Source organism: Rosa chinensis, chromosome 6, assembly GCF_002994745.2.
Source record: "Rosa chinensis cultivar Old Blush chromosome 6, RchiOBHm-V2, whole genome shotgun sequence".
NCBI classification, from domain to species: Eukaryota; Viridiplantae; Streptophyta; class Magnoliopsida; order Rosales; family Rosaceae; genus Rosa; species Rosa chinensis.
This window is the reverse complement of record NC_037093.1, coordinates 68755291-68780017: the sequence shown is the minus strand read 5'-3', so window position 1 is coordinate 68780017 and position 24727 is coordinate 68755291. Positions and strand designations below refer to the sequence as shown.

The 24727-nt window shown below is 38.5% G+C and overlaps 5 protein-coding genes across 10 annotated transcripts; 4 read left to right on the top strand and 1 right to left on the bottom strand.

The window, feature by feature from the left end:
• Positions 1 to 1116: 1116 nt before the first annotated feature.
• LOC112170148 (serine/threonine-protein kinase RIPK) lies at positions 1117 to 3987 on the bottom strand. 3 transcript variants are annotated; one of them, XM_024307320.2, is made up of 6 exons: positions 3808 to 3987; positions 2687 to 3063; positions 2419 to 2554; positions 2198 to 2334; positions 1781 to 1904; positions 1117 to 1690 (listed from the first exon to the last, which is right to left on the bottom strand). In XM_024307320.2, exons 1-6 carry the CDS (start codon positions 3842 to 3844, stop codon positions 1257 to 1259), a joined length of 1245 nt encoding a protein of 414 aa, XP_024163088.1. In that variant the 5' UTR covers positions 3845 to 3987; the 3' UTR covers positions 1117 to 1256. The 3 variants fall into 3 exon arrangements, with proteins under 3 accessions (XP_024163088.1, XP_040364295.1, XP_024163089.1); XM_040508361.1 differs by having other exon boundaries at positions 2687 to 3304; positions 3808 to 3940; XM_024307321.2 differs by having other exon boundaries at positions 2687 to 3224; positions 3808 to 3930.
• Positions 3988 to 4859: 872 nt separating this feature from the next.
• LOC112172269 (2-hydroxy-6-oxononadienedioate/2-hydroxy-6-oxononatrienedioate hydrolase 1) lies at positions 4860 to 6595 on the top strand. The gene is made up of 4 exons (XM_024309546.2): positions 4860 to 5704; positions 5883 to 5981; positions 6078 to 6145; positions 6240 to 6595. The coding sequence occupies exons 1-4, from the start codon at positions 5057 to 5059 to the stop codon at positions 6358 to 6360; spliced, it is 936 nt and encodes a 311-aa protein (XP_024165314.1). The 5' UTR covers positions 4860 to 5056; the 3' UTR covers positions 6361 to 6595.
• Positions 6596 to 7520: 925 nt separating this feature from the next.
• LOC112170155 (guanine nucleotide-binding protein alpha-1 subunit) lies at positions 7521 to 12275 on the top strand. Of its 3 annotated transcripts, none has more exons than XM_024307334.2 (14): positions 7521 to 7833; positions 8533 to 8600; positions 8787 to 8859; positions 9191 to 9228; positions 9314 to 9403; positions 9578 to 9649; positions 9865 to 9972; positions 10107 to 10208; positions 10348 to 10403; positions 10621 to 10755; positions 11204 to 11297; positions 11430 to 11489; positions 11579 to 11658; positions 11928 to 12105. In XM_024307334.2, exons 2-14 carry the CDS (start codon positions 8538 to 8540, stop codon positions 12103 to 12105), a joined length of 1149 nt encoding a protein of 382 aa, XP_024163102.1. In that variant the 5' UTR covers positions 7521 to 7833; positions 8533 to 8537. The 3 variants fall into 3 exon arrangements, with proteins under 3 accessions (XP_024163102.1, XP_024163100.1, XP_024163098.1); XM_024307332.2 differs by having other exon boundaries at positions 7522 to 7833; positions 8449 to 8600; XM_024307330.2 differs by having other exon boundaries at positions 7523 to 7833; positions 8425 to 8600; positions 11928 to 12275.
• A 2322-nt stretch (positions 12276 to 14597) lies between these two features.
• Positions 14598 to 19059, top strand: LOC112170154 (fatty-acid-binding protein 2). 2 transcript variants are annotated; one of them, XM_040509661.1, is made up of 12 exons: positions 14598 to 14831; positions 15392 to 15671; positions 15762 to 16008; positions 16117 to 16324; positions 16630 to 16705; positions 16819 to 16921; positions 17139 to 17207; positions 17782 to 17818; positions 17906 to 17980; positions 18069 to 18120; positions 18368 to 18412; positions 18520 to 19059. In XM_040509661.1, the coding sequence occupies exons 2-12, from the start codon at positions 15491 to 15493 to the stop codon at positions 18615 to 18617; spliced, it is 1191 nt and encodes a 396-aa protein (XP_040365595.1). In that variant the 5' UTR covers positions 14598 to 14831; positions 15392 to 15490; the 3' UTR covers positions 18618 to 19059. The 2 variants fall into 2 exon arrangements, with proteins under 2 accessions (XP_040365595.1, XP_024163096.1); XM_024307328.2 differs by having other exon boundaries at positions 14602 to 14831; positions 15392 to 16008; positions 18520 to 18997.
• Positions 19060 to 21996: 2937 nt separating this feature from the next.
• Positions 21997 to 24273, top strand: LOC112174024 (endoglucanase 16). The gene is made up of 5 exons (XM_024311718.2): positions 21997 to 22375; positions 22587 to 22997; positions 23097 to 23174; positions 23272 to 23421; positions 23531 to 24273. Exons 1-5 carry the CDS (start codon positions 22166 to 22168, stop codon positions 24131 to 24133), a joined length of 1452 nt encoding a protein of 483 aa, XP_024167486.1. The 5' UTR covers positions 21997 to 22165; the 3' UTR covers positions 24134 to 24273.
• The last annotated feature ends 454 nt before the right edge of the window (positions 24274 to 24727 follow it).

Here is a 24727-nt window from a genome sequence, read left to right as displayed (position 1 = left end):
GTGTCGTTTCGGTCGAGTGGTCAAAAACTTGGAAACGTTTACTCTGCGCTGCATTGTTTTACTTCCCTTTTCCCGGGTTCGAGTCTTGAGAACAAAATTTGCAACAATTTTAGAGCATTTGATTAGATTTATTAATTACATATGTAAAGTGCGTAAATTATTCTATGCATCGGAAGTGTAAGTCGCCCAGAGGCCTATTAGGTGATCTTAATTATTGATATTTGGAGTAAATTTTTTTTAATAATAAAAAAGTACAATGTTATCCAGCCGTCTGTTTTCGTTGGCACTGCAAGTGCACATCAGTGCTTTTGAATCTCTTCTGATAAAAGTGTTGGTCCAAAACTCGTTATCTCCTTATTAGTTTCCAATCGTCTCCCATCTTATGGTCATGGCAACATGACGAAGATAGTTGTTTTCTTTTTCCTTTTGGTAGAGGAAGCTAGTTTTTGATTTAAAGCACATTTAAAATAAATTACTATAATTATCTATATGTCGTGATACAAACTTTGTCGATGATAACTTTGCTATCTCCTTAATGTGAATATCACTTGCTTGAAGATCTAGTTAGAGTCTTTTGATGTAATTTTTTCTCTTAAAATTTTTGAAACATTCGTTTTTCTGAAAAAACGCACCTAAAAATACCTAATATATGAAGTGTACATGAAAACTTAACTCTACTACAACTTCCACTTGATGAGAATCTATGTTACGTGCTAGAGGGGAATATGCCAACTTTAATTTGGTGCGACTCATCCCTTTATGGTCCATGTGAAACATTTATCTCATAATTAATACTTTATATGGTTGTTAAGCAACCAATTCTTCAATCTTCATTTTCAATCCTTCACTCAGAGAAGAAACATCTTGCGTACGCCAGAAGGTTGGTACATCCACATATGAGCCAAACAACAAGATCGACATGTTTTTTTTTTTTTAAAAAAAAAAATATTCGAGTGAACACTAAAAACCTAATGAAGTTAGGGCCTACCTGGGAAGAAATTTCAAGCCCTGTGGCCTGTGGGTTGGTGGTGATTGAAACTTGAAATTCCAGTCATTACTAACATCATCAGGAGCTGCCTTATTGATTGAGACATCCGGTAGGTTTTTGGTCTATTCTCAGTCAAGTGTATCTTAATCATTACCATACGATATCATCTATGCTTCATTCTTTTCCATCATTTTATAGTTCAGAAAATACAATGGCATACCACTATTATGAGTACTTACAAATTCCCCACATATACCAAGATAATGTGTCAAATCAATTCCGTCTTGAGAGCTTCTTTTAGGGTGTATCCGCAATGGTACTTTCCCTTATCTTCATTGCAGTCCTTTTCTTCATTTGGTGCGACATAAACAAATGGTTGATAGGTTAACGCTTCGTTGAAGCCCTGAAGAGACTCCAAGATCATAACCACATCCGTCATCATAGGCCTCGACTTCGGGTTGTTGCTCAAGCAAGTATAAGCCAATGTAGCTGCCTTTCTAGCCCCTTTGCTGGAATACTGTCCCTCCAATCTCGGGTCTATGATCCGGTTAAGCTTTCTTGGGTCCTTCAACAGAGGCCTCGCCCATTCTACAAGGCATTGTTCACGGCTCCGGCGGGTTCTGTCTAGTGACCTTTTACCTGTCAACAGCTCTAATAGAACTACTCCAAAGCTATACACATCGCTCTTGGTTGTTAAGTGACCTGAAGTCGAACGTGTCAAATTTGATTAATTTAAATTCATGAGTTTTCATGTTGTGCCTAAGCAGCTAGCTTGAATTGAATTGGAATTACCTGTCCTTACGTATTCAGGGGCTGCATACCCTTGAGTCCCTAGTATACGTGTTACCACATGAGTTTCTTCTCCTTCTGGGCCATCCTTTGCTAACCCAAAATCCGAAAGTTTTGCTGTATAATCCTAAAATATGAAGTGTAAATGTTACTTGGTTTCCTTGTATTACATGCCATGTATAGAGTCAGAGAAATCAGAGATGTTCCCCTGGTCAGCAGCTGACCAGGGATTTTGTGCTCAACTACCGTCCGATTTCAATCGGACGGTTGATATGTATTTAAATTTTTCAGAGATAATACATATTAACTGTCCGATTGAAATCGGACGGTCAATCGGACGGTAGTTGAGCACAAAATCCCTGGTCAGCAGCTGACCAGGGGAACGGGACCCAGAGAAGGAGAGCTCAGAACAAAACTTACAGAGTCTAGCAGAACATTTGAAGTTTTAAAATCCCTGAATATGACAGGCCTATGATCTTCATGCAGGAATGCTAGGCCCTTAGCCGCCCCAACTGCGATTTTCATTCTGGTTGACCATGGAAGAGCAGCAGAATATCCTAAAAGCCTCTGATCGATTAATACTAGAAGAGTTGGCAGCTGATTAATATAAATGTCAAGAAAAATGGAAATAAGAAACTCACTTCTGAAGAGTTGATCTTCCAAGCTTCCTCTGGCTATGTATTCGTATACCAAAAGCCTATGCTCCTCTTCGCAACAATATCCGATCAGCTTAACAATATTGGGATGCCTCAGCTGTCCAAGAAAAACAAGTTCTGCCTATACGATAAGAGAAGCACATACAATCACTCAAAAGTACTATTTTAATCCCACACTAGCTACTTAGAAATTAGAACATGAACATTACTCGACATTTGAAACACAGAGTGTGTAAGAGCTAAAAGAACATACCAGCCACTCCCTATGGCCTTGAAAGCCATCCAAGTCTAATAGTTTGACGGCTACAGGCTGAGCCTTCAATTTTCCAGGCCTAAGATTGTCATCAACAAACCCCTTGTAAACCGGTCCAAAGCCGCCTTCACCAAGCAAATTACTCCATGAAAAGTTGTTTGTTGCAACTTTAAGCTCCGCTAGTGAAAACACGTGGAGGTTTAGGCCGGAAAAAGAATTGGAGAGATCATCTGCATAGCTGGGATCGCTAATTACATCCGACATGGACAGCCTTTGCTGCAGAAAAGGGGTTCGCTTATCTTGAACTTGTCTTGTGGAATCCGCATCACTACTTTTGGAACAACAGACTGGGAGGATACATTTCCATGACATCTTCTCTGCAGTCATATTGAGAATGAGACGGTCCAGAAAATTAACCAACGTCTTCTAGACGAGATGGAAATTATGTAGGATTTCCAAGAAGGCTGAGGATGAGAGACCTAGCCTCATCATTCATTTTCTCACCAACCATACATATATATGTGTATTCTCTGGGGTCCTGCAACACCCTCCATTTTTCAAATACAATTTGTACAGCGAATGACTTGCCTAACTCTTGACTTTTCTTGGCTATACAAACTACATGAAGCACCAAACGAGTAATAGATGAATTTATAAAATGCTCCTATTTCAATAGTTAGCCCCACACACACATACACACACAAAAACCAATAACTATCGAGGCAATCCACTAAGGAAAATAAAGGGATATATATTGATATACAGAATCTATGATTCTATGGCTACTTGTTTATTGGCCTAATGTCTCATTTCTGGGGTAGGTAAGGCTATGCTGAATGATATTTTGAATAGTAGACTAGTGGTGTTAAGAGGTCAAGATCAGATTTTGGCATGTTGCCACTGGAAGAACACCGAACACCCACTGGCTTATTTGGATAGAATTCTCAAGACTCTCTTTCGTCAATGGCAACAAGGAAAGCTCCTAGAATGTGTAAACCTAAGCTTGTCTTTTGGCTAAACTGGAAAGCTCAAATATGACCATAATACATAAAACAACAAATTCCCTTGGTGATTATAAGCATGACAGGAATTGAAATATGATTTGAGTATGTAGGGTTTACCTTTGATTTGCCGGCCTCGAATCAACGACACAAGCATAGCGCACACCAGTGAGATCAGCTAGCTTGAGCACTCTGCCAATGTTCTCTGAGGAATTTCGTCCAACGCCTTGCGGGCATTTTGCATAGTTTGGAGAACTTGGCACATAGCATATGCATTATATAGCAATACATGTCACACTAAAAATAACAAGGGTTTAAGTTAAAGCATAATTATAGAGGATAAAAATTTGGTAACCCCTAGCTTTCAACCTTCTCCTAATAGTAAATTAACCTAGCAAGTGATCATCAGGCAAGGTTTTAGTCTCTGCTTGTGCAATAATCGGAAGAATATGAATGGTCGTTGGATCGTGAAGGATCAATTCTTTTTCCATCGATCCAAATCATAGTTGGTGGGATACGAGAAAAGTACTGTTAGCTAGCTACGTGGGCTCTTATGTATAGCTTAGTACAATAGTACGTGACCTCATTTCAATTTCATTGAACACGAAGTTCAACCCTTAATTTCTTACTAACTATTATTAGTAGAAGATAGCGTGGGCTATTGACTTCAACTTGGAACGAAGCAGCCCTAAACTTCTGTCTTCTGGTTGTCTTATAGCGGCTGCTTGTTAAAAAAATTTGTCTATAATGGGATTTGGAACCGATTAAGCTGAGAGGCTCAGCCTTTACCCTCATAATATTATTACAGCAGCTAGTTGTTGATGTACATTCAACACCAATGACATGCAATTAATGTATGCTGAACAATTGGCATAGCAGTTCTTCTTCTTCTTCTTCAAAAAGAAATAAAAAAAGGGTCGGTATTAACAATTTCTACCATTAGATCATCATCGCTGTTGTAAAACGATCATATTGTGGATTGCATCTGTCCGCTCATGTTGTTTGGAATTACTATTCACATGCAGTTAGCTAGCTTGACAAAGTTTGGTGTGGGTATATGTACGAAAAACAAAGTTTGGTGTCGTTCATGGAATCGGAAGATGTGTACTGTACTGTTTACACAGTTTATAAACACTAACCACTTGGCAGCCCAATTATAGAAAAAGCAAGAGATTGGTGAAAGTTGGGCACATCTACCGAAACCAACCCCCATCTGTAAATTAAGTATATCAATTCTCACGCCCACACGCATTTCATTCTTTGTTTCCAAAATTAGGGTAAAAGAGACAGAAAAACCAAACGCAAAAACAGGAGACCATTGTTCGTATATCACTTTCCCATACAGTCTTCTTCCTCCACTGATCATAAAATGACGATTCTGCCCTCGTTCCTCAGCCCCGTAACCCTATGGGGCATCTACGTCCGCCGCTGCCTCGCCGCCTCCGGCCTCTCGCAGCAGTCTATGAAGATCGACGACGACACCACCCTCCACTTCTGGGGCCCCAACCCGAATTACCAAACAAACCCCAAACAAAACCAAAAGCCCTCCTTGGTCCTCATCCACGGCTTCGGACCTGCCGCCATGTGGCAGTGGCGGAAGCAGGTCCAGTTCTTCTCTCCCATATTCAACGTCTACGTCCCCGATCTGGTCTTCTTCGGCGGCTCGACCACCACGTCACCGAACCGGGCCGAAACGTTTCAGGCGGCCTCGGTGGCGAAGCTGCTCGAGAAGCTGGGCGTGGAGAGGTTCAGCGTGGTGGGGACCAGCTACGGCGGGTTCGTGGCGTATCACTTGGCCAGGACGTGGCCGGAGAGAGTCGAGAAGGTGGTGATCGCCAGCTCAGGGGTCAACATGAGACGGAGAGATAGCGAGGCATTGCTCAACAGAGCCGACGTCGACAAAATTGAGGACCTTATGCTTCCGGCCACCGCCGCGCAGCTCCACAAGTTGATGGCTCTCGCCATGTCCAAGAAACTTGACATGATCCCCCAATTTTTCATGAATGACTTCGTACAGGTATATATATGTATTTTCATAGAGGTCGAATCAACATTACATTATCCCTTTTCATGTGATAAGATCATCTTTTCTACAGCAGTAAAAATTCTCCGATGAAAAATGTCTACTTCATATGTCGGTATATTATTTCGAGATTCATCCGAATTGTATTGATTGGATTTGTTTACAAATGTAGAAATTGTACTCGGATAAAAGGAAGGAGAAGATGGAACTTTTGAAGGGAGTGACAATTGGAAGAGATGACAAAGCAAACATATCTCCTCTTCATGATAAGGTATTAGCAACCCGGTAATTCTATGGTTTAAGTAACTAACAGTGATTTTGATTTTGATTTGCAATGCTAAGTTGCTACTTGGGCTGTATAATGTAGGAGGTTTTGATAGTGTGGGGAGAAAACGACCAGATATTTCCTCTGGAGATGGCTACTGAGCTGAAGCAGTATGTACTATTTTTCGATTTGTGTTTGATCAATTTAATTGCTTCGAGATGTATGTTATCATGTTACTTGTTATTTCGCTTCTTGTGATTGCAGGCTTCTGGGGACGAAAGCGAGACTGGAGGTGATCAAGAACACATCACACATTCCCCAGATTGAAGATGCTGTACAGTTCAACAACATTGTACAAAGCTTCTTGTGCAAGGACCGAGTCTGAACTGTAACTTGCTGTTAGGCTGGGACATTGGGGGATAGGGAGGTTTTGGGCTGGGCTGTGGATTTGAATGGGTGTGCTGCGCTGGTATTATATCCATTTTCCGAGCTGGACTGGTATTAGATTCCTTTTCTAAGCTCGGTTGGACTGTCTTATCGGCTCGTAGTATAAGTTGGGCTGATATCTATTTATTGTTTCTAATTTTTTTTGAAGGAATTTATAGTTTCTAATTATTTCATTCTTTGTCTTTGGTAACTTGATTGAGATTCTTTTTTTTGAGATAAAAAAAAAATTAACTTGGTTGAGATTTTAATTACAATTTACATATTTCATAAGTATTTATTAAAAATATGAAATCTGAACTTGTTAACGTAATTTGGAGTACGGGATGCTCCGGATTTTTCAATGCTAGATTTGCCTTTCAACTTATATAATGATAGTTAATCTAGAATTTTCATAAGATAAATGATTGTAAAAATATGATCAAGTCCTTTTTGGACTACTAATTGAAGATATTGACCAACCAGTAACATCCCGTGTTACCATTATTCACAATTTTCGTGGATTATGTTCTCTGAGGAAAAAAAAAAAATAGAAGATTTGTGGAAGATTTGTTAGGAGCAATAACTAAAGTTGTTAAAACAACCATTGGAGTAACCCATCTTTACGTAAGAGGATGGACGATGTGATGGAGAATGCAAGAGCAAAAAATGTCATCGAGTGTGCAACTGTCGTGATAAATTGTTCAATAAATCCTCCAAACTTTAAATCCGTTGTCAAACTGATTATCTTATTACATGAAACAAAAAAAGGTTCTTAAATTCGTCCCTAATTAAGGTGAGTCGAGAAAAGGAATCACATTGAAGAACATGGAAAGGCCCGGAAGGTAAACTGTCATCACCGCCAGTGTTTGGGAGGACAGAGACAGAGACAGAGACAAAGATGGGGAGTAGGGGAAGGAGGAGCAGATGACCCACCATATGGTGGCACAACCTGGCATTGTTTTGGGCAGATGCACCCCAAGAACTAGAAGACTCATCAGTACGTAAGGCAGTCAAAAGCGTATATAGTCTCAGACACAGACCGTGGATTGTCCCAAGAAGATAATATTATTATTCTAATATATTTTTTTTTTCAAACAAGTATATAAATAAATATAGTTTCATTTTTTTATTTTGGGGTCCTGTCTTTTCTTTCTCCATCTTTGACTGAAAGTGAATAGCCAAGAAGAAACAATAGGCTGGCTCTTGCAGCTTTCGGCGCTCTTTGTTTACTTTCTTTCTTTTCTTCTTCTTATTTCCAGATTTAGCCAACACCCCCATTTCGATTTCTTCCCAACTATCCACACACTTATATATACACACGGACTCTCAAACACCCTGCATTGGTTTTTGTATATAACCCTACCCCAGTATCCGAAGTTTCAACACACAACTCCTCCTCGGGCGATTCAATTTTCTTTTCTTTTCTCTGCAGGTAAACTTTCTTACTTACAATAGCTCATTTCAGGTTCTCAACAGATCTCTGGTGTTGTTGCTAGATCAAGAGGTTTTGGATTCTCTTTTGTTTCTTGATTGAGTTACTGGGCTTGTTTATTTAGTGATTTTGTTTCATGGGCTAGTCCTAATATTTCTGGAACTATGAGTTTTTTTTTTTGTAGTTGATGGGAAAATTATATTGTCAAGAATTAGGAACTGGGTTGATGGAATAGCGTTTTGGGTTTGTCTATTTACTGATTTTGTATACTGGGCTACTTTTCCTTCTGGAAGATGGGCAAATTCTACATATTAATTAATATGTATTACTAAATTTATAGGAAGTGTGAAAAGCCAATACGAATCTGAGCCTCACTGATTAACTAGTATTTTGTGGTTTGCATCATGTTTTTGTTGTCTGCCCAACTTAGAATCAATAGAAACTCTATCACTTTAGCTCATAACGAATTCATGCCCAGGCACTGTGCTTTTTACTTGTAATGTTTTGTTCCGGGGCCAATGGTTTTTCTATTCAGGGAAGTAGTGTGAGATTATCTTTATTGCTCCTTGATATATTTAGCTTTGTGATTAGGTGCTTTTGAAACACATTATGTAGGAACATTACAGAAGGGAATTGGAGATACATATAAGACGGTATTGAGCTTGACTTGTGCATCTTCTATGCTGTCTATTGTATTAGAAAATATGGGCTCACTCTGCAGCAAAAACCAGCATTACAATGAAGCGGACAATGAAGAGAATGCACAGGTGGATTCTGCATGATAATTCAAATTTTGTTATCTCATTGATCAAGTGTTGCCAGAGCAGCTTTGCATTTTTTTTTTAAATATTTCATTTGTTTCGAACAAGATTCTTTCAGGTCGATGATGTTTTAATTATCGTTCTTTGAATCTTTTATCAGCATCTAATTTATTTTTGATGCCTTGCATCCAGACTGCAGAAATTGAAAGGAGAATTGAACAAGAAACGAAGGCTGAAAAACATATCCAGAAACTTCTCCTACTAGGTATATATAATGTTCTGCTTGCCTTTTTAAGATTTGCATGCAGAACATCATGTTCTCAACAGTTTGAGTTTGCTATGGTTGAAAACTAGAATCTTTATGACCAAGAGGTGTCAAGTACTGTTTTATCTTCTAATGCTATTGCTAGTAATAAACATAAATTTATAGGTATAGTAATAAACATAAATTTATATGTAATGTTTTCCACATATAAAAACTACATTCGTACCTTTTCCTTTCTCACGTTCCAGTTTAGATATATTTATTTTTTTAAAATCCGTAGTAAAGGCTAAACTTTGTTCTATAAGTAATGTGATCATTCTATTGTTTTAAGGTGCTGGGGAGTCAGGGAAGTCCACAATCTTCAAGCAGGTAAGATATTGTATATGTTTCTCGGTTTAAGATTTTATAAATTTTGTTTACTAAAACAAAAATATTAAATATGGTTTATTTGCAGATAAAGCTTTTGTTTCAAACCGGCTTCGATGATGCAGAACTCAAGAGCTACATATCAGTCATACATGCCAATGTGTATCAGACCATAAAAGTACGCAATACTTGAAAGGGTGTGTTGGTTATTTCCCTTTCTGCATAATACAAAGAATATTAGTGTGAGCTCTTTATAGCAGAAAGCATTGTTTTCCTGCAAGCACTCTTCTTTGGTGCAAAAGAAGATGAATGTTAGTCCTGTATTTAATGTATGCATGATGTGGTTGAACAGATATTGTATGATGGGTCAAAGGAGCTCGCTCAGAATGACAGTGAAACATATGAAATATCTAGTGAAAATCAGGTTTGATCTCATCATTTCATAGTTTACTAAACTGCCTTATCAGGTTTTATCTTTTTATTTACTGTACAAATGGTGAAAGTTTCACTGTTTTTAACATATGATTTATCCTTACAGCCAATTTATGAATTTTGTCCTTTTAAGATTCCTGCTTGCTCATACCGTGTTTGAAGAGAAGTGCTTGTTTGCTAAGTAAAAAGTTTGGTTCCTTTTATCAGGAAATTGGAGAGAAACTATCAAAAATAGGGGGCAGATTGGATTATCCACGTCTAACTAAAGAGCTTGCACAGGAGATAGAGACTCTTTGGAAAGATGCAGCAATTCAGGTAGCTGTAACTTCTTGTACCTGATATATTCCAATTGTTTGACATCATTCCTAGTGCTTAAACAATTGTGCTTAGCACAGCTTCGGTCTTCTGTCCAATGCTTTAAGTGAAGTATCCCATTCATGCAATTGTAGGAAACATATACTCGTGGTAATGAGCTCCAAGTTCCTGATTGTGCCAACTATTTCATGGAAAATCTACAAAGATTAGCTGACACAAATTACATTCCAACCAAGGTATGTACAGTTCACTCTAGTAACTGATTGTTTCTTGAACTGAAGAAGGTGCAGGAGTTGATATATCTGTTGGTTACTGTTTACACTGTGGAAAAGGTACAACTGTTCTCTCAGAAAGTTGGCATGTTTGATATTGCAGGAAGATGTTCTTTATGCAAGAGTTCGTACAACTGGTGTTGTAGAGATCCAGTTCAGGTAATTATTTCTTATTTCTATGTGTTTAATCATGCCATCCATTCGTCCTTAATCAGCCATTATTCAAAAATACAAAGGATGAAAGCAACTTGAGGATGCTCTAAGGATATAGTTTAGTTCACGATGAATTTCTTTCAGAAATATTCTTATGATACTGCAACTCATTTATATGGTTCAAAGTACAATCAGACAACTCAGCGATAATTTTGATTGGCAGCCCTGTTGGCGAAAACAAGAAAAGTGGTGAAGTATATAGACTCTTTGATGTTGGAGGCCAGAGAAACGAGAGGAGGAAATGGATCCATCTTTTTGAAGGTGTTACAGCTGTTATATTTTGTGCTGCTGTTAGCGAGTAAGATCCTCCTTGCTTTCACATTACTATTACATCCTCATACGCATGCATGATCGTAGCAATTGATCCCGGTTCTTGACTAATCATCAGCAGCCATTCTTTCAGAGCAATATGCCCATATCTTGCTTGTGGTTGCCATTTTGTTTTCTTTGTTAATGGGTCAAAGCAGGAAAGTACCTCTTAAGAAAGTCCCCAAGATCCTTGTTAACATGAAAATAACTCAATAAGGAAATTAATTCATGTTAACTTCCATTGCTGTCACTGAAAGTTGTTTTATGTACACTATTCCATTAATTGCAGTAGGGAAAGTAAAAGGGACGTATGAAACAGTTTTCGGTCTTGAGTATGCAATTGCCACCCCTATTTTCTTGCATGTAGTATGTCAGCATAAGCATGTCAAATACCACTGTCAAGCTAAATTAGTCCTGTTTTGAAAATTGTGTTACAGTTATGATCAAACACTCTTTGAAGATGAAAGCAAGAATCGAATGATGGAAACAAAGGAACTTTTTGACTGGGTCCTGAAGCAACCTTGTTTTGAGGTTTCTTTTCTTCCAAGTTGTCCTCTGTGTGTGTGTGTGTGTGTGTCGCATGTGCGACTGGAAATTCCTTTCTCTAAAAGTTTGGCTTTTTTACATTGAATGCTTTGTTTTCATTTTTGCTTTTGGATGCAGAAAACGTCCTTCATGCTATTTCTAAACAAGTTCGATATATTCGAGAAGAAGGTTCTAAAGGTAAGAGTCAGTAGATCAGTATGCAGTTATTCGTTAGCAGCAAGCTCACATTTGTATGGGTTGTTGATACTTGATGATTCATTGTGTAGGTGCCACTTAATGTGTGTGAGTGGTTCAAAGATTACCAGCCAGTTTCTACAGGAAAACAAGAAATTGAACATGCATACGAGTAAGTGTCTGCATCTTTGTGGTCCTTTGCTTAAAATGGAAGGAACAGAACTACCATAGCTCTGCAAACTGTTTCTTGTCCAATCTGTGGTCAAAATTGGATCTATAGCTGGCTGAAAGCTTCACTAAAGCTCAACCGTTTTCATTATAGAGAAACTAAAATGGAGACACTCAACGTGTGGCCGAACCTGCTCAATTATTAGTGTTCTAAGCCTGCCTGGACCTACTGTTGCTATAGGTCTAATAACCATTGTACATGTTTGCTTTCAGGTTTGTGAAGAAAAAATTTGAGGAATTGTATTTTCAGAGCACCACCCCGGATCGTGTGGACCGCGTGTTTAAGATCTATAGAACTACTGCCCTTGATCAAAAGTTGGTGAAGAAGACTTTCAAGCTTGTGGATGAGACCTTAAGACGGAGAAATCTGTTCGAGGCAGGTTTGTTGTGACCAGAGAGGGACGGACCATTTTTCTGGGCCATAAAAGATTGTATTTTCACATTTTGAGCGCTCATATTCCTTGATTATTAGCATTTAATTTTCCATTAAATCGTGTTCCGATTATGAGTGTCGAGACAGATCTTTTAAGATATATAAATGAATGATTGTTAATCTTTTCACGGGTATTTTTCTTTTCAATAAAGAGCGACGCTAGTTCCGACGTACATTTCGGAAACAGAATATATAAAGAGTCTAAACTCATGACTGACTTGAACTTCAGAGAATATACCGGTCTTAAAACCAGTCGTCGTCGGCACATATAGCGTGGTCGGTGATAAATCGGTCTTTGCCGAAATTTTATGTTTTAACTAAATAAGTCTGTCAATATCAAAAACTTAAACTTAGGAAAAAAGAACGTGTGGGAGGAAAAAAAAAAAAAAAAAGGAGTGTTTTCTCTCCCGGCTGAACGCTACCGGCGATTGCGTCGCAGCGTTTCCAACCCAGGAGAGGATGTTGTTTCTGAATAAGGGCGTGCTTTTTGAGCAGAGGTGCGATCCAGGGATGGAGGATGGGGTGTTGTTTCCGGGTTAGGCAGATCGTTCTGTCCCTCTCGAAACAGGGGCGAGGGAGAGAGTGGTGCCGCGACATGCTGGTTCTTTCCGGCGGTGGGATTTGGCGTTTCTGACTCGAAGATCTGAGTTGTGGCGGTGGAGATCGAAACTCGACAGGGTCGATTCCTTTTGGGATCTGTTTCGTTCTTGGGTTTGGATCTAGTTAAGGCTTTTAACAGGGTATCGGGTCTGTCTGCAATTTGGCTAGGCAGAGTGGCAGCGTAGGGATGCAGTGAGGCGGCGAGGTGAGGTGAGGTTGAGGAGTTGGGACGATGGAGTTCTTCGGTGGCAGGAATGGTTGTCGACGGCACAATCTCTCTGTTGGGGGAAAAGGTAGTTGGGCTGGGCCTTTGCTTTTGGGCCATGCTGGTGTTGTTTTGTTTTCAGTTTTTCAGGCTTTAGTTGTTTAATTTCAGTTCTGTTGTTGGTTGGTTCTGTGTTAATATGTCCCTACTTATCGGAGATAGGGTTGAGTTCCTACTCCTTTGAGCTTGGATTAGGTCTAGGTGGTATGCCATTTATATGGTGTCATTCCCGTGGACGATTTGGTTCTATTCTGGTTTGCCTTTGTTGTCGAGTCGCTGACATGCGATCCTTTACACGTGGTCTAGTACTTTTGGACACGGTGTTGAAGAGGATGCTGTCGTTTTTGCTGTTGATTACGAGGTTTTATTGGAACTTTCGGGTAATATGTCTCAAGGTAGCTCTGGACATGGGCGTTTGGCGGTTAGAGTTTGAGCCTTTTGGCCTGATGGTTTCTGTAACTGCGGGTTGGGGTTGTGGTCAGGTCCTCCCCAATATATTGCTTTTTGGTTGAATGAATGAATGATTTTCGATTTGTCAAAAAAAAAAAAAATTAAATAAATAAGTCGGTCCATATGCGGTAGGTACTTGTCAAACATGATTTACTCACTCCCCATCGGTCAAAGTCCAACCATCAAATCTGACAGGTATTTTTTGCATGCTTTTCTTTTGGCCAATACTTTTCTCATGTAAGTTATGTACCATTGTTGAAACTTTGAAACCCAACCCCAAGTGTGTTTTCTTTGCTCGGAGTGGCACGAAAAGAAAATATATTTTTAGAGAAGCACTAATATATTAAAGAGTAACGTTATACATTTGCTTTCAGTCATCATAAACCTCATGGTCATTTAAAAACTATGTGATGGTTGAGTAGAACTTCATAATAGAGAGCTTTTGTATTAAGAAATTTCTTTTATTTGGTCATAAGGAGTTTTTTTTTATCGATTATTTGATCACATATAAGCATCTTAATTGTTCAATTTTTAAGTTTTTATGAGTATATCATTTTTACAACAAGTTAATTATAGTATCAATTAACCAACTTCACAATTATTGCAATTCTTATTAGCTGTCATCCACTAATCCAATCAAACCAATAAATGAATCAACTCTTGCAACCTAAACCGTTCATAAGAATTAAATTAAGGGTTAAATATTATTTACTCCCTGAACTTTCAGGGAAAAAACAGTTCAGTCCATGTTTTTTCAATTTCACACGTTTACTCCCTCATCTCTCAATTTGTTATTTAACTATTGTCAAAAAGAATTAAATTGATTATATCTATGCTGCATTAGTATACTAAAGAAAAAATTTACAAAAGATCCAACTTTCGATGACATCAGCCCTAGTAAGTAACAATTCTTATTAGACACATTTTATGGCATCGAGTATCTGTCCCTCTCCCTTCCTATGCCTTCAACCCTGCCGACTGGGATTTGACCACACGTGTCCCAGAGACACCGAAAAAAGGACACAACTCACCCAACTAAGATTCAAGGTCAAAACCGTCATTTCAACCCCATATTTTTATTCGCCGCCCACCTGAAAAAAATTGGGCAAGGAAAAAAAGGACCTAATTCACAGAGTTTGGGAGAAAAATTGGTTTTCTTTTTTGTTTCTGTGTGTTTCCAATTTTGACCCCAGAAGAAAGAAGGCTCTTGAATCAACTGTGACTTGATCGCGTTTGGCACCCCAAAGCATATTCCTCTCTCTCTCTGAAACGTACATGCACGCAGACAAAGAGAACCCAGCTTCTTCTTCTAATGCAGAAGAAGAATCCTTGATCTCGCCGTGAAAACCCAATTTGGCTTTGATCCCAGGTTTGTTATTCTCGTTTTCTTTTCTGGGTTTGCCTTTGTTTTCTGTGTCGTGGTTGAGGAAAAGGAATCAGAGCAAGAAAGCAAAAAAGTGAAATGCCAGAAGAAAGTGGCTTTTACATTTCATGCATTTGCTTCCTTTTTCTGGTTTTTTCTTTTCAATTTTGTTTGATTCTTTTGGAGGACGTAAAAGGGGCACTAATTTGATCCATGTGATCCCTGATTTATAAAACAGAGAGCTGTCAGGTTTTGTTGCATGATCATATTATTTTGGGTTTGAGGAAAGAAGGGGTCTTTGGTGGTTGGGAAGATAGTAATGGCAAATTGGTCTTGTGTGTTGTGGAATTTGTCATTTTGGGTTTGAATTATGAACCCATTTAGTGTCCAAGTAAATTGGATTATAGACCAATCAATATAGAACTTATTTTGAGCTAGAGTTAACCTCAAAAGCACCGTTTATAAGCTGGTGCTTATTTTTTGTCCTGTTCTGTTCTGTTTTATATAGCCTTGTTTAGTTATGTTCTTTCGATCTTAAATGACAAAAACTTTTTGGCTTTGTGCAGGTGTATTCTATCTGTCTGGATTGATGTCATAAACCCAATTTCTCAGTTGAGGAAGCTTCAAGAGCCAATCTGGGTAGAATTATAGGACATAGCAAAAGCATGAAGAATAATTGGTTTTGGTTTGGGGATTTTGATGACGGGTCTTCGTACAACTTTCCGCTGGAGCCTCTGATTTTGCATAGTTTTGGGGGTCATGTGTTTTCACATGTTAGTTCATTTATGGACAATTCATTGCACCATTGTAGATGCTTTCATGTGCCTGGAAGCTTAGCTCTTGAAGGTGCGTTTAATCATATTTCAAAGTTTGCTGGTGCTTTACTAGTGATGTTCTCTTCTGGGACCAGTACAAATGCTACTAGGGTAATAGCAGGTAACTTGGATGGTTTTGAACCTGGAACCTCCAGTTCTTCTGCACAAGTAAAACACATTACTTCAAGTAGACAAAAATTCAAAGGATTTCACTTCAGTTTTGGGCCAAAAGGAGAATGTAATAACCCCATGGATTTTGGTAAGATATCGGCTTTTGTTATGCAATTCCTACAAAGAGAAGCTGAAAGGCGATATTCATATTCCTTGCTCTCGTTAGCTACTGCTCTTGTACCACCTTTTGGCAACTTGTAAGTCACTATATCTTTCACAAAAGGGGTGGATTGAAGAGCAAAAATTCTCCTGGCTCTGTTTTTTATGTTGATTAGAAAATTCTCTTCTTTGGTAATTTCTACCAGATCTTCAAACATGTTAGCTGTTTCATCAGCAAACACTGACGTTATGGATCAAAGGCCTTGTGAGGTTGGACGCCAAGGATGTGCTGGTCTACCTCTTCCCAATTTGGACTGGAGAATACATGCAGTGGAGCCTAGAACTGGCATTGAGTTCCCTATGGTTTTGGACAATATTTTAAGAGCAGGGAACAATTCCAGTTTAAGTTCAGAGGTTAGCACTTCGGAGTTTTTCTGTTGCTTTAGGTGGTGGGGTTTGTTAAATTTTTTTACTTGTTTAGTTTTCTCGTAGTTCATTTCTCTTGTTTATAGATGGTGTAGTGTATTAATTTGCAATGGCTTTACTTATTAATTTCATGTGTTGGGCATGTTTTACTTTCATGGAAGCATGATCAGTAAATGGAAGCATAAGGTTGAGAGCTAGCATTCTACTTTTCTGCAATAGGCAAAGGCAGCTTGTATATAAAGTTCACATTTTTGAAATATATTTAATGTTGATATTTTGTAAATCCATTTCAGGTCCTTGTGGGGACTGGATCCAGAACAATGACAATAATTAGAATAAAATCTCTGAAGCTCTATGCGTTTGGCTTTTGTAAGTTATTAGTAGTTCCACTCATTTTTTGAGTTTCTTCCAATCTGGACTATTTTTCACATCCATTATCTTATGTGGTCTTTCATTTGTTTTTTTAATTTTTTTTTATATAGATATTCATCCTTACTCTGTTTGCAAGAAATTGGGTCCAAAATATGCTTCTGTTTCGGCTGATGAACTAAACAAACGCCATGATTTTTATCAGGACCTTCTCAGGTATTGACAACTGTCTTGCTCAAAAAAAATTTCTTCTGTTTTTCATTTACATTTATATTGTTGAAAGTGTTTGTCTACCGTCTTTTTTCCCCCTATTTTATTTCGAAGCCGGGTTGGCATATAAGTGGTTTTGGCCAAGTTGTTCAATTACTTATTATGGCTGAGCTGTGTTTCCTGGATTTGATGAACTTTCTACTGCATTTTTTTTGGCCTGCAGGGAAGATATTGATATGACAGTTAGGCTTGTGGTTAGTTGCAATGGCATGAAAATCAATACTGTGAGAGAGTAAGTTATATTCCTGTTCTCGACATAATCTTGGATATTTAAATGTGTATGCTATCTTGTTTGAGACTCGGAACAATTGTGTGATTTCTCTTTATAATTTCTAACAGCTAATTAAAATTCTTGGATACAAGGGATTTTTTTTTCCCTCATGGAAGATTTTCTATTCCTGGTATCAATAGCTTGGTTAGCTGAGTGTGCATAGCTTAGCTTCTCTTGTTTTTTTATTATTAATGCTACGATACCGTTTAGATTAATATTGTGTTAGCTCAATATTTTGTAGTGGCTTTGATGGGGTTACCTTGAAATGGGGGATTCGTTTGGGAAATTTTAGGCCATAGATATATGAGCTACAAGCCTACAATGTTTTATAAATTCTAAATTCTTTCACGATCTAAAGCCAAAAACTGATTCTCCAAGTTTCTGTGTATACCAAGCTGAGCTTCAGCTGAGTTATCTTTATTCCTTCCTTGCTGTGTTTAATATGCTTAATGTTTACTGTTTGTCATTTTTTTTTCTTTTAGAATATACTTTACGTCATTCCTGCTTATGTGCTTTTGGTTATAATTGAATGCAGTGCCTTTGAGAAATCCCTTCGAGCCCGATTAGTGAAGGTAAATCATATTCTTCGCTCATTCTGTATTTTGTACTTTTTGATATTGTATTTACTAATTCTTGTCATTTTTGTTCACTTTTGTTAGACAAACCCAGAGACTGACTATCGTTGCATAACAACATTTGGTTCAAACTTCACACAAGATATTCCATTGCCAGCGGTAATATTATATTATTCTTATTCTTTTCCATGTTATCTAGTGATTTTGGAGTAAATTATTCTTACGTCAACTCTTTTGAATATATCAGGGAACAACAATTGATTTTCAACGAACAGCTGATGGAAAATTGATTACTAAAAGTAAGCGGTGATTGATTAGATTGTTTATACCAGTACATCTGCCATGCGTCAATTTAAGCATAAAGGATACAGTTTCAAAGCCTTATAACCCCTCTTTCCAGTTCATTTCTGTTTTCTAGTTGCTCTTGTGCTGTACATTGCTTGCTGCTTCATATTTTCAGCTGGATGATGTCTATAACAGATTTGTGTCATGTTTTACTCTTGATTGATTTATTCATACAAAATTGATGGAAAATTGATTTTGCAGTTGGAGATAATCAGATTGGAGCAGTCCAAAGCAAGGAACTGTGCAGTAAGTGAATCTCTTTCCGTTTTCCCCTTCCATTTCTCTAGTATTTCAACACGCGTCTCGTGAAATTGTTTTTGGGATAAATATTTGATGCACAATTTTTCTCTCAGGGGCCTTCTTTGACATGTACCTGGGAGATGGTCCTGTGTCAGAGCAGACAAAAGAAGAGATTGGCAGAAATGTTGCTAGTATCATTAGGCGTTGCTGAACTAGTCCATTTATTGCCATTGCCTCACTTTTTTTAGGGGCAAGTGGTTTGTTGAGGAGATGAACTGCTCAGGAGGACAAAGATGTCATAGCCGAAAAGCATTACAAGGCATAAGTGAGCGCGCATTCTTTGGGCCTCTTGGGCCTTTCGGAGTGTGATCATTCGCTTACCAGTCTGCAATTCTTTGCAGCCATTATATGGGGATTTACATAAGTTAGATAGGCAATCCCTATCAGATTCCTGTTGTAATTTTAACGAAGTAGGATAATGCGGTTCTTCCCTCATTCCAAAGTGTAGCAATTTGATTGGTTTCAAAATCTTGAAGACAGCGGCTACCTGACATTTCTAGTCCAATATAAAGCCCAAACAAATTAACAGTCCAATGTAGCTTAAACGTATTCATTGGTACCTATTGGATAGGGGAGTGAAATTTACTTTTTTATTTTACAATTCACATTCTATCTTTTTTTTTTTTTTAGTATTTCAACATCACTTTTACAATAAACTCAACAAAAAAGATAAAATTTAAGATACTAAAAAAAGAAATATGGAGTGTAGATTGTAAAATAGGGAGTTCACTCCCCTTTAGATATTTTGTTTTAGAGATTAATAATCTTTATCGACCACTAAACGGCAGGAAAAACCTTTAGTAAAACAACCTTCTTCGACATCTTGGTGAAAAACCTAAATTGACAAATTTTTGTTAGAGAACAACTTATTCCGATGAGTTCTTACTTGGCATAAACCTTTTAAAGATATTTTATTTAATGAATGACTTTTATTGACGAAATATTCATAGGCAGAAATGTAAAGTTATGTTAACAAATTTTCGTCAGAGATATATCTCATTTAGACAACAACCTTCAACGAACGATCGCCGACAGTATCTTTACCGAACTGGTGAGGGGGAGTTGGGGATTGGATAAGGATTAGGCTAGGTTAGAGGTTGGAATAGTTGGATTCCCCTCTAATGTAACCAAAAAGAATCTTTACCAACTATTTTTTGTTGACAGATACCTAAACATTTGCCGAGAGTTATTTCATTTATAGGAAAACCTATCGATGACGAAACCCAACTGCTATCTAACTAGGTAACTATATATCATGGAGGAGAATCGAGAGAAGCTCATTCGTCATCTGAACATTTTGGGCGTGGGCAATAGCTTTTGCATCTAGTCAATAATTTGTGATTTGGGCTCAATAGCTCTTGAGTTTAGTCAGTATGGTTTCAGCTTTCACCAATGTTAGGGTTGGGAATTGATCGTCAATAGTTCTATGCAGGGGCGGAACTACATGGTAGGTTGTCTGGGCTGCAGCCTAGACAAGAATTTGACCCAAAAACCCTTAAGTATATGTATATTTTCTCTCAGCCCATAACCAAAGGAAAGAAAAAAAAAAAACCTATCCGGAGACTGGAGCTACTCGACTTGAACCCACAAACTTAGGGATTCTGGGTAGCTTTGGTGATCAAATGGAAAGATCCCTGGCTGGGTTTCAATCAATTCTATCTCAGAGATTTTCAATTTGAAGAACCAAATCATAAATCTCTCGATCATCAGTTTTTTCGCGGAGGAGACCAAGACAATATGGCATGGCAACAAAGGAAAATTGGGGTTTTTGGAATCAGACGCATCACTGGTCCAGAGAATCTCTTCGATATCCATTTGGGTTGAGGTTATTTCTACTCCTTGATGGCTCCGCGTCTCTTTGGCTTTGAGGATTGCAGATGCCCCCTTGCCCCCTTGCCTTCAATTAGGTTTTACTTATGACGGTGAGTTGGGTTCAAGTTCTTACCTATACAATTGGTCACTGTGCTCTCTCTTTCTGCTTGGATAATTATCAATTAATGTTTAATTGTAGCTATGAGTTCGTGAAGGCCAGGTTTGTTTTTTACTTTTGCTCAATTAATTTTATTGGCTCTCTGTTTGAGTGTTTGTTCTTGATTTTGTTAATCTGCATATTACAAGCTTAGGCTTATGGTGTACTTGTTTTACCGGATTCAACTCTAGCATAAATTTACATACCTCTAGTCAAGATTATGTGACTCCTTATTTTGGATCTTTCTTCATAAGTCCTTGTAAACGAGGCAGAGACTTTGTTAAAGAATCCAATGCAGAACCTTCTTCTTTCAATAGTTTAGAATGACAATCCTAAGTTGGAATTGTCATGGTTGTTCACGGCCAGGTTTTCTCCCTCAAGTAACCTTTCTCTCTTCTTTAGTTGCTCTTGATGTTTTATGTTTAATGGATACTAGACTCGATACGGATGCTTTAGATAAGCTAGTTTCTAAGCTTCCTTTTGGTAATGCTTGTTGTATTCCAACGGATGGGCAATGTGGTGGCTTGATATTACTTTGGAATGAAATAAATTATAGTATTTCACTTGTTCTTGAACATTCTCGTTATATTCATTTTTCTGCTTCTCTAATCCTAAAAATGTTGATCGCTAGTACATTACATTTTTATACATGTATCCTCAAAAGGAAAAACAGTTTCTTGAATTGTGGAATGAATTACTTACTCTTAATACCTCTGCTGATACTGCTTGGTTTCTTATGGGCTATCGTCATTATACAGAAAGCTGTGAGCTATAGTCATTGTACCACATATATATATATATATATATAAATTATAGAGAAATTAGTCTAATTTAACTGATTGCTAATTAGCCTATACAGGTTTTGGATCCTGGTTCCGCCACTGGTTCTATGAATATGTGTTGCATGATTTCTTATCTAGAACTATCATTGCAGAGAATCGAAGACAAATCAAAGTAGAAGCTTTGTCATTAATTTGAACGTTTTGGTCCAAAAAACGTCTCCATAGCTTTTGGGTGTGGTCGATAGCTTTTGAGTCATGGTTTTGTTAATACTGAGGTTGGGGATTGATCTTTCTTTAGAAAGAATTTGAAGTTTTGAACATAGAGATCGACCTAACAAAAGCTATTATGGTTTCCTCTACTTTAACCAAACCCAACTGAAATCACCACTAATGAGAATCAAAGACAAATCAAAGTGGTGTTTGTAGCTTGTCTTGGGTGTGGTCAATGGCTTTTGCATTTACCGAGTAGTTTTTGATTTGGCGGGTCACACTACATCACGTTTTGGTTTTCTAAGAATGGTTACTTTTTTGCTCGATCGTTTTACTATTCTGGGTGTCTCAATATTAGTCCGGTAAATATCTACCGTCAAATTCAAGTACAGAAAAGAGGTAGATATAGGCATGAAACGGTTATTAGTAAACCTGTAGTCCAAATGCTTTCTTCAATTCCCACCCCACGTTTAAGCTCCTTCCTCCTCCCAAAAATGGCTTCCGTTGATTAAACTCCGATCCCTCCGCCACCATCATTCTGTTAATTAGTATCCCAAGAAATAAAATTAACGGCCGTCCAAACAGAAATCCAACCTTTTTTTCCTCTCCCTCTCCCTAGTTGCTCGACTATTAAAGAAGCGAGGTTTTCTGCATTTCCATCATCGCCAAGTTTAATCTACATCTATAGATTATTCTGAAAAAAGAAAGAAAAAAAAAGGTTTAATCTATAGGAACATCATGCATGTGGGTAAACCCTCGGCGATCATTGTTGTGTGGCTCGCACTCTTTGAAGGACTCCTCCTCTGTGTAAATGCTGATTTGAATTACAAGGATGCGCTAACCAAGTCCATCATCTTCCTTGAGGCACAAAGGTCAGGGAAGCTCCCTCCTAATCACAGACCAAAATGGAGAGGAGACTCCGCCCTCGACGATGGAAAACTAGTAAATGTACGTACATCTCTCTATCTATGCCGATCACGTGTGGCGTTCTTTTCATGATAAAAAAGACTTCATATGTGCATTTCCCACCAAAATTTTGGTATACTCATGCATGCATGTATGCATGACCCTTAATCATTAGGGTCAGTTGAATCACATGAATTTGTATCGAGTTTTAGTTTTGGTGGCTGTGTTTTTAATTTGTCAATTTTGGTCACAGGTGGACCTTTCTGGGGGATATTATGATGCCGGCGACAATGTCAAGTACGGACTTCCGATGGCTTTTACGATCACAACCCTGTCGTGGGCCGCCATCCAATACAATTCGGAGCTAAAGGCTACGGGCGAATTGCAAAATGTCATGGACGGCATTAAATGGGGAACCGATTACTTTTTCAAAGCTATTTCCAAACACAAGTTGTACGTTCAAGTAGGAGACCCCAATCTAGACCATCAATGTTGGGTTCGACCAGAAGAGATGAGGACACCAAGAACTGTGTATAGGATCGATGAGAACACTCCCGGATCAGAAATTGCAGGTGAAACCTCAGCTGCAATGGCTGCTGCTTCCATCGCGTTCAGATCCACTGATCAGGTCTATGCTCGTCGTCTCCTCAACAAAGCCAAGCTGGTATATATACATCCATATGTTTCAGTTTAATCAATTAATTTATTTCAAGCTAGGTTGTCGAGTTTTCGACCTACTTCTAATTTTTCCCCTTTCTTGTAGCTCTTCCAAATGGCCAAAACTCATAAAGGAACTTACGACGGAGAGTGCCCTTTCTACTGCTCCTTCTCCGGCTACAATGTAACGATCGAAAATCTACCTAACAAAATCAAAATCTTATATGACAAAATCGATCCTCATCTAATTTTCTTACCTGTTTTGGAATATGTGGTTGTAGGACGAGCTATTGTGGGCAGCGACATGGTTGTATATGGCCACCAAAAGACCAGAGTACTTAACTTACATACACGAAGAGGCCATTCCCGCTACCGTGGCTGAGTTTAGCTGGGATCTTAAGTATGCTGGAGCTCAAGTCCTTGTCTCCAAGGTAATTAATTAATTTTCTCCACTTTTTACTGAGGCACTAATATCGTGTAATCTTCAAGTCTATTATTAAAAATTAAAAAAATTGTGAAAATTTCCAAATATTGTTGCAGCTGTTCTTTGAGGGCGAAAAGGAACTAGAAAACTACAAGAACCAAGCAGACAGCTACATTTGCTCGAACCTCCCCGAGAGTCCATACATGCAAGTCCACACCACTCCGGCCGGTATGGTCCACCTCAGAGACGGGGCCAACTCTCAATATGTCACCGGGACCGCCATGGTGTTCAGCGTCTACAGCGACATTCTAGCCCGACACAACCAAAAGGTCATATGTTCCGATAAACAGTTCGATAGCACCCACCTTATGGCCTTCGCTAAGAAACAAATCGACCTATTGCTAGGCAACAACCCTAACGGCAAATCCTACATGGTTGGCTTCGGCAGCAACCCCCCGACACAGGCGCACCACCGGGGTGCGTCGATTCCCGTGGGGGCTGATACCAGCCAGGTCAGCTGCCCCATGAGCTTCGTGTACTGGTACAACAAGGATACACCAAACCCTAACGAGCTGACCGGTGCCATCTTGGGAGGGCCTGACAAGGACGATAAGTTCAACGACAAGCGGTGGGAGTCTGCGATGACTGAGCCATGCACCTACGTCAATTCACTAGCGGTTGGGGTCTTGGCAAAGCTCGCAACCAAGTCTATTGCGTGATGAACGAATTAAATGTATATATAGTACAGACTATGGCCAGCATTTTTTTGACAGTGACATTCGAATAAGAATTCACCACAATCGCTGTAAATTGACGCAAATTTATGTATACCTATCTAAAATTTGCAGTTGCGCGCTTACATGCTTTATAGTACTGATTATATGTAGAGTAGTGTTCACTTAGTCATTGGCGACCAAGTGAACATTTATGTAATCAATATATATGAAATTCGTCAAACTTTTGAGTAAGGGCTAAGAGTTACTAATTAACAACCTAGCTCATGGTTTTCCATTATAAATTGTTTGTTTATGTGGTTTGACTAGTCTTGGTCCGAACCACAATGATGAATATGACAACAATCATCTAATTGGAAATGATCATTCTTGTGGTTTAAAATGTCAACTAATACGACCCTTTATTGGCAGTAGCAGTATGGCTTAGTTTACTGGTTTGTACATTAATTTATACTGTTCATGCCTTACCTTAGTTGTTAAGATAGGGTTGTTAAACATAGTTATGGGCTTAGTTGAGGATAAAAGTATGGTTGCTTGTCTTTCCCCCTTGTATAAATGTGCACTCTTGTAATCAGTTTA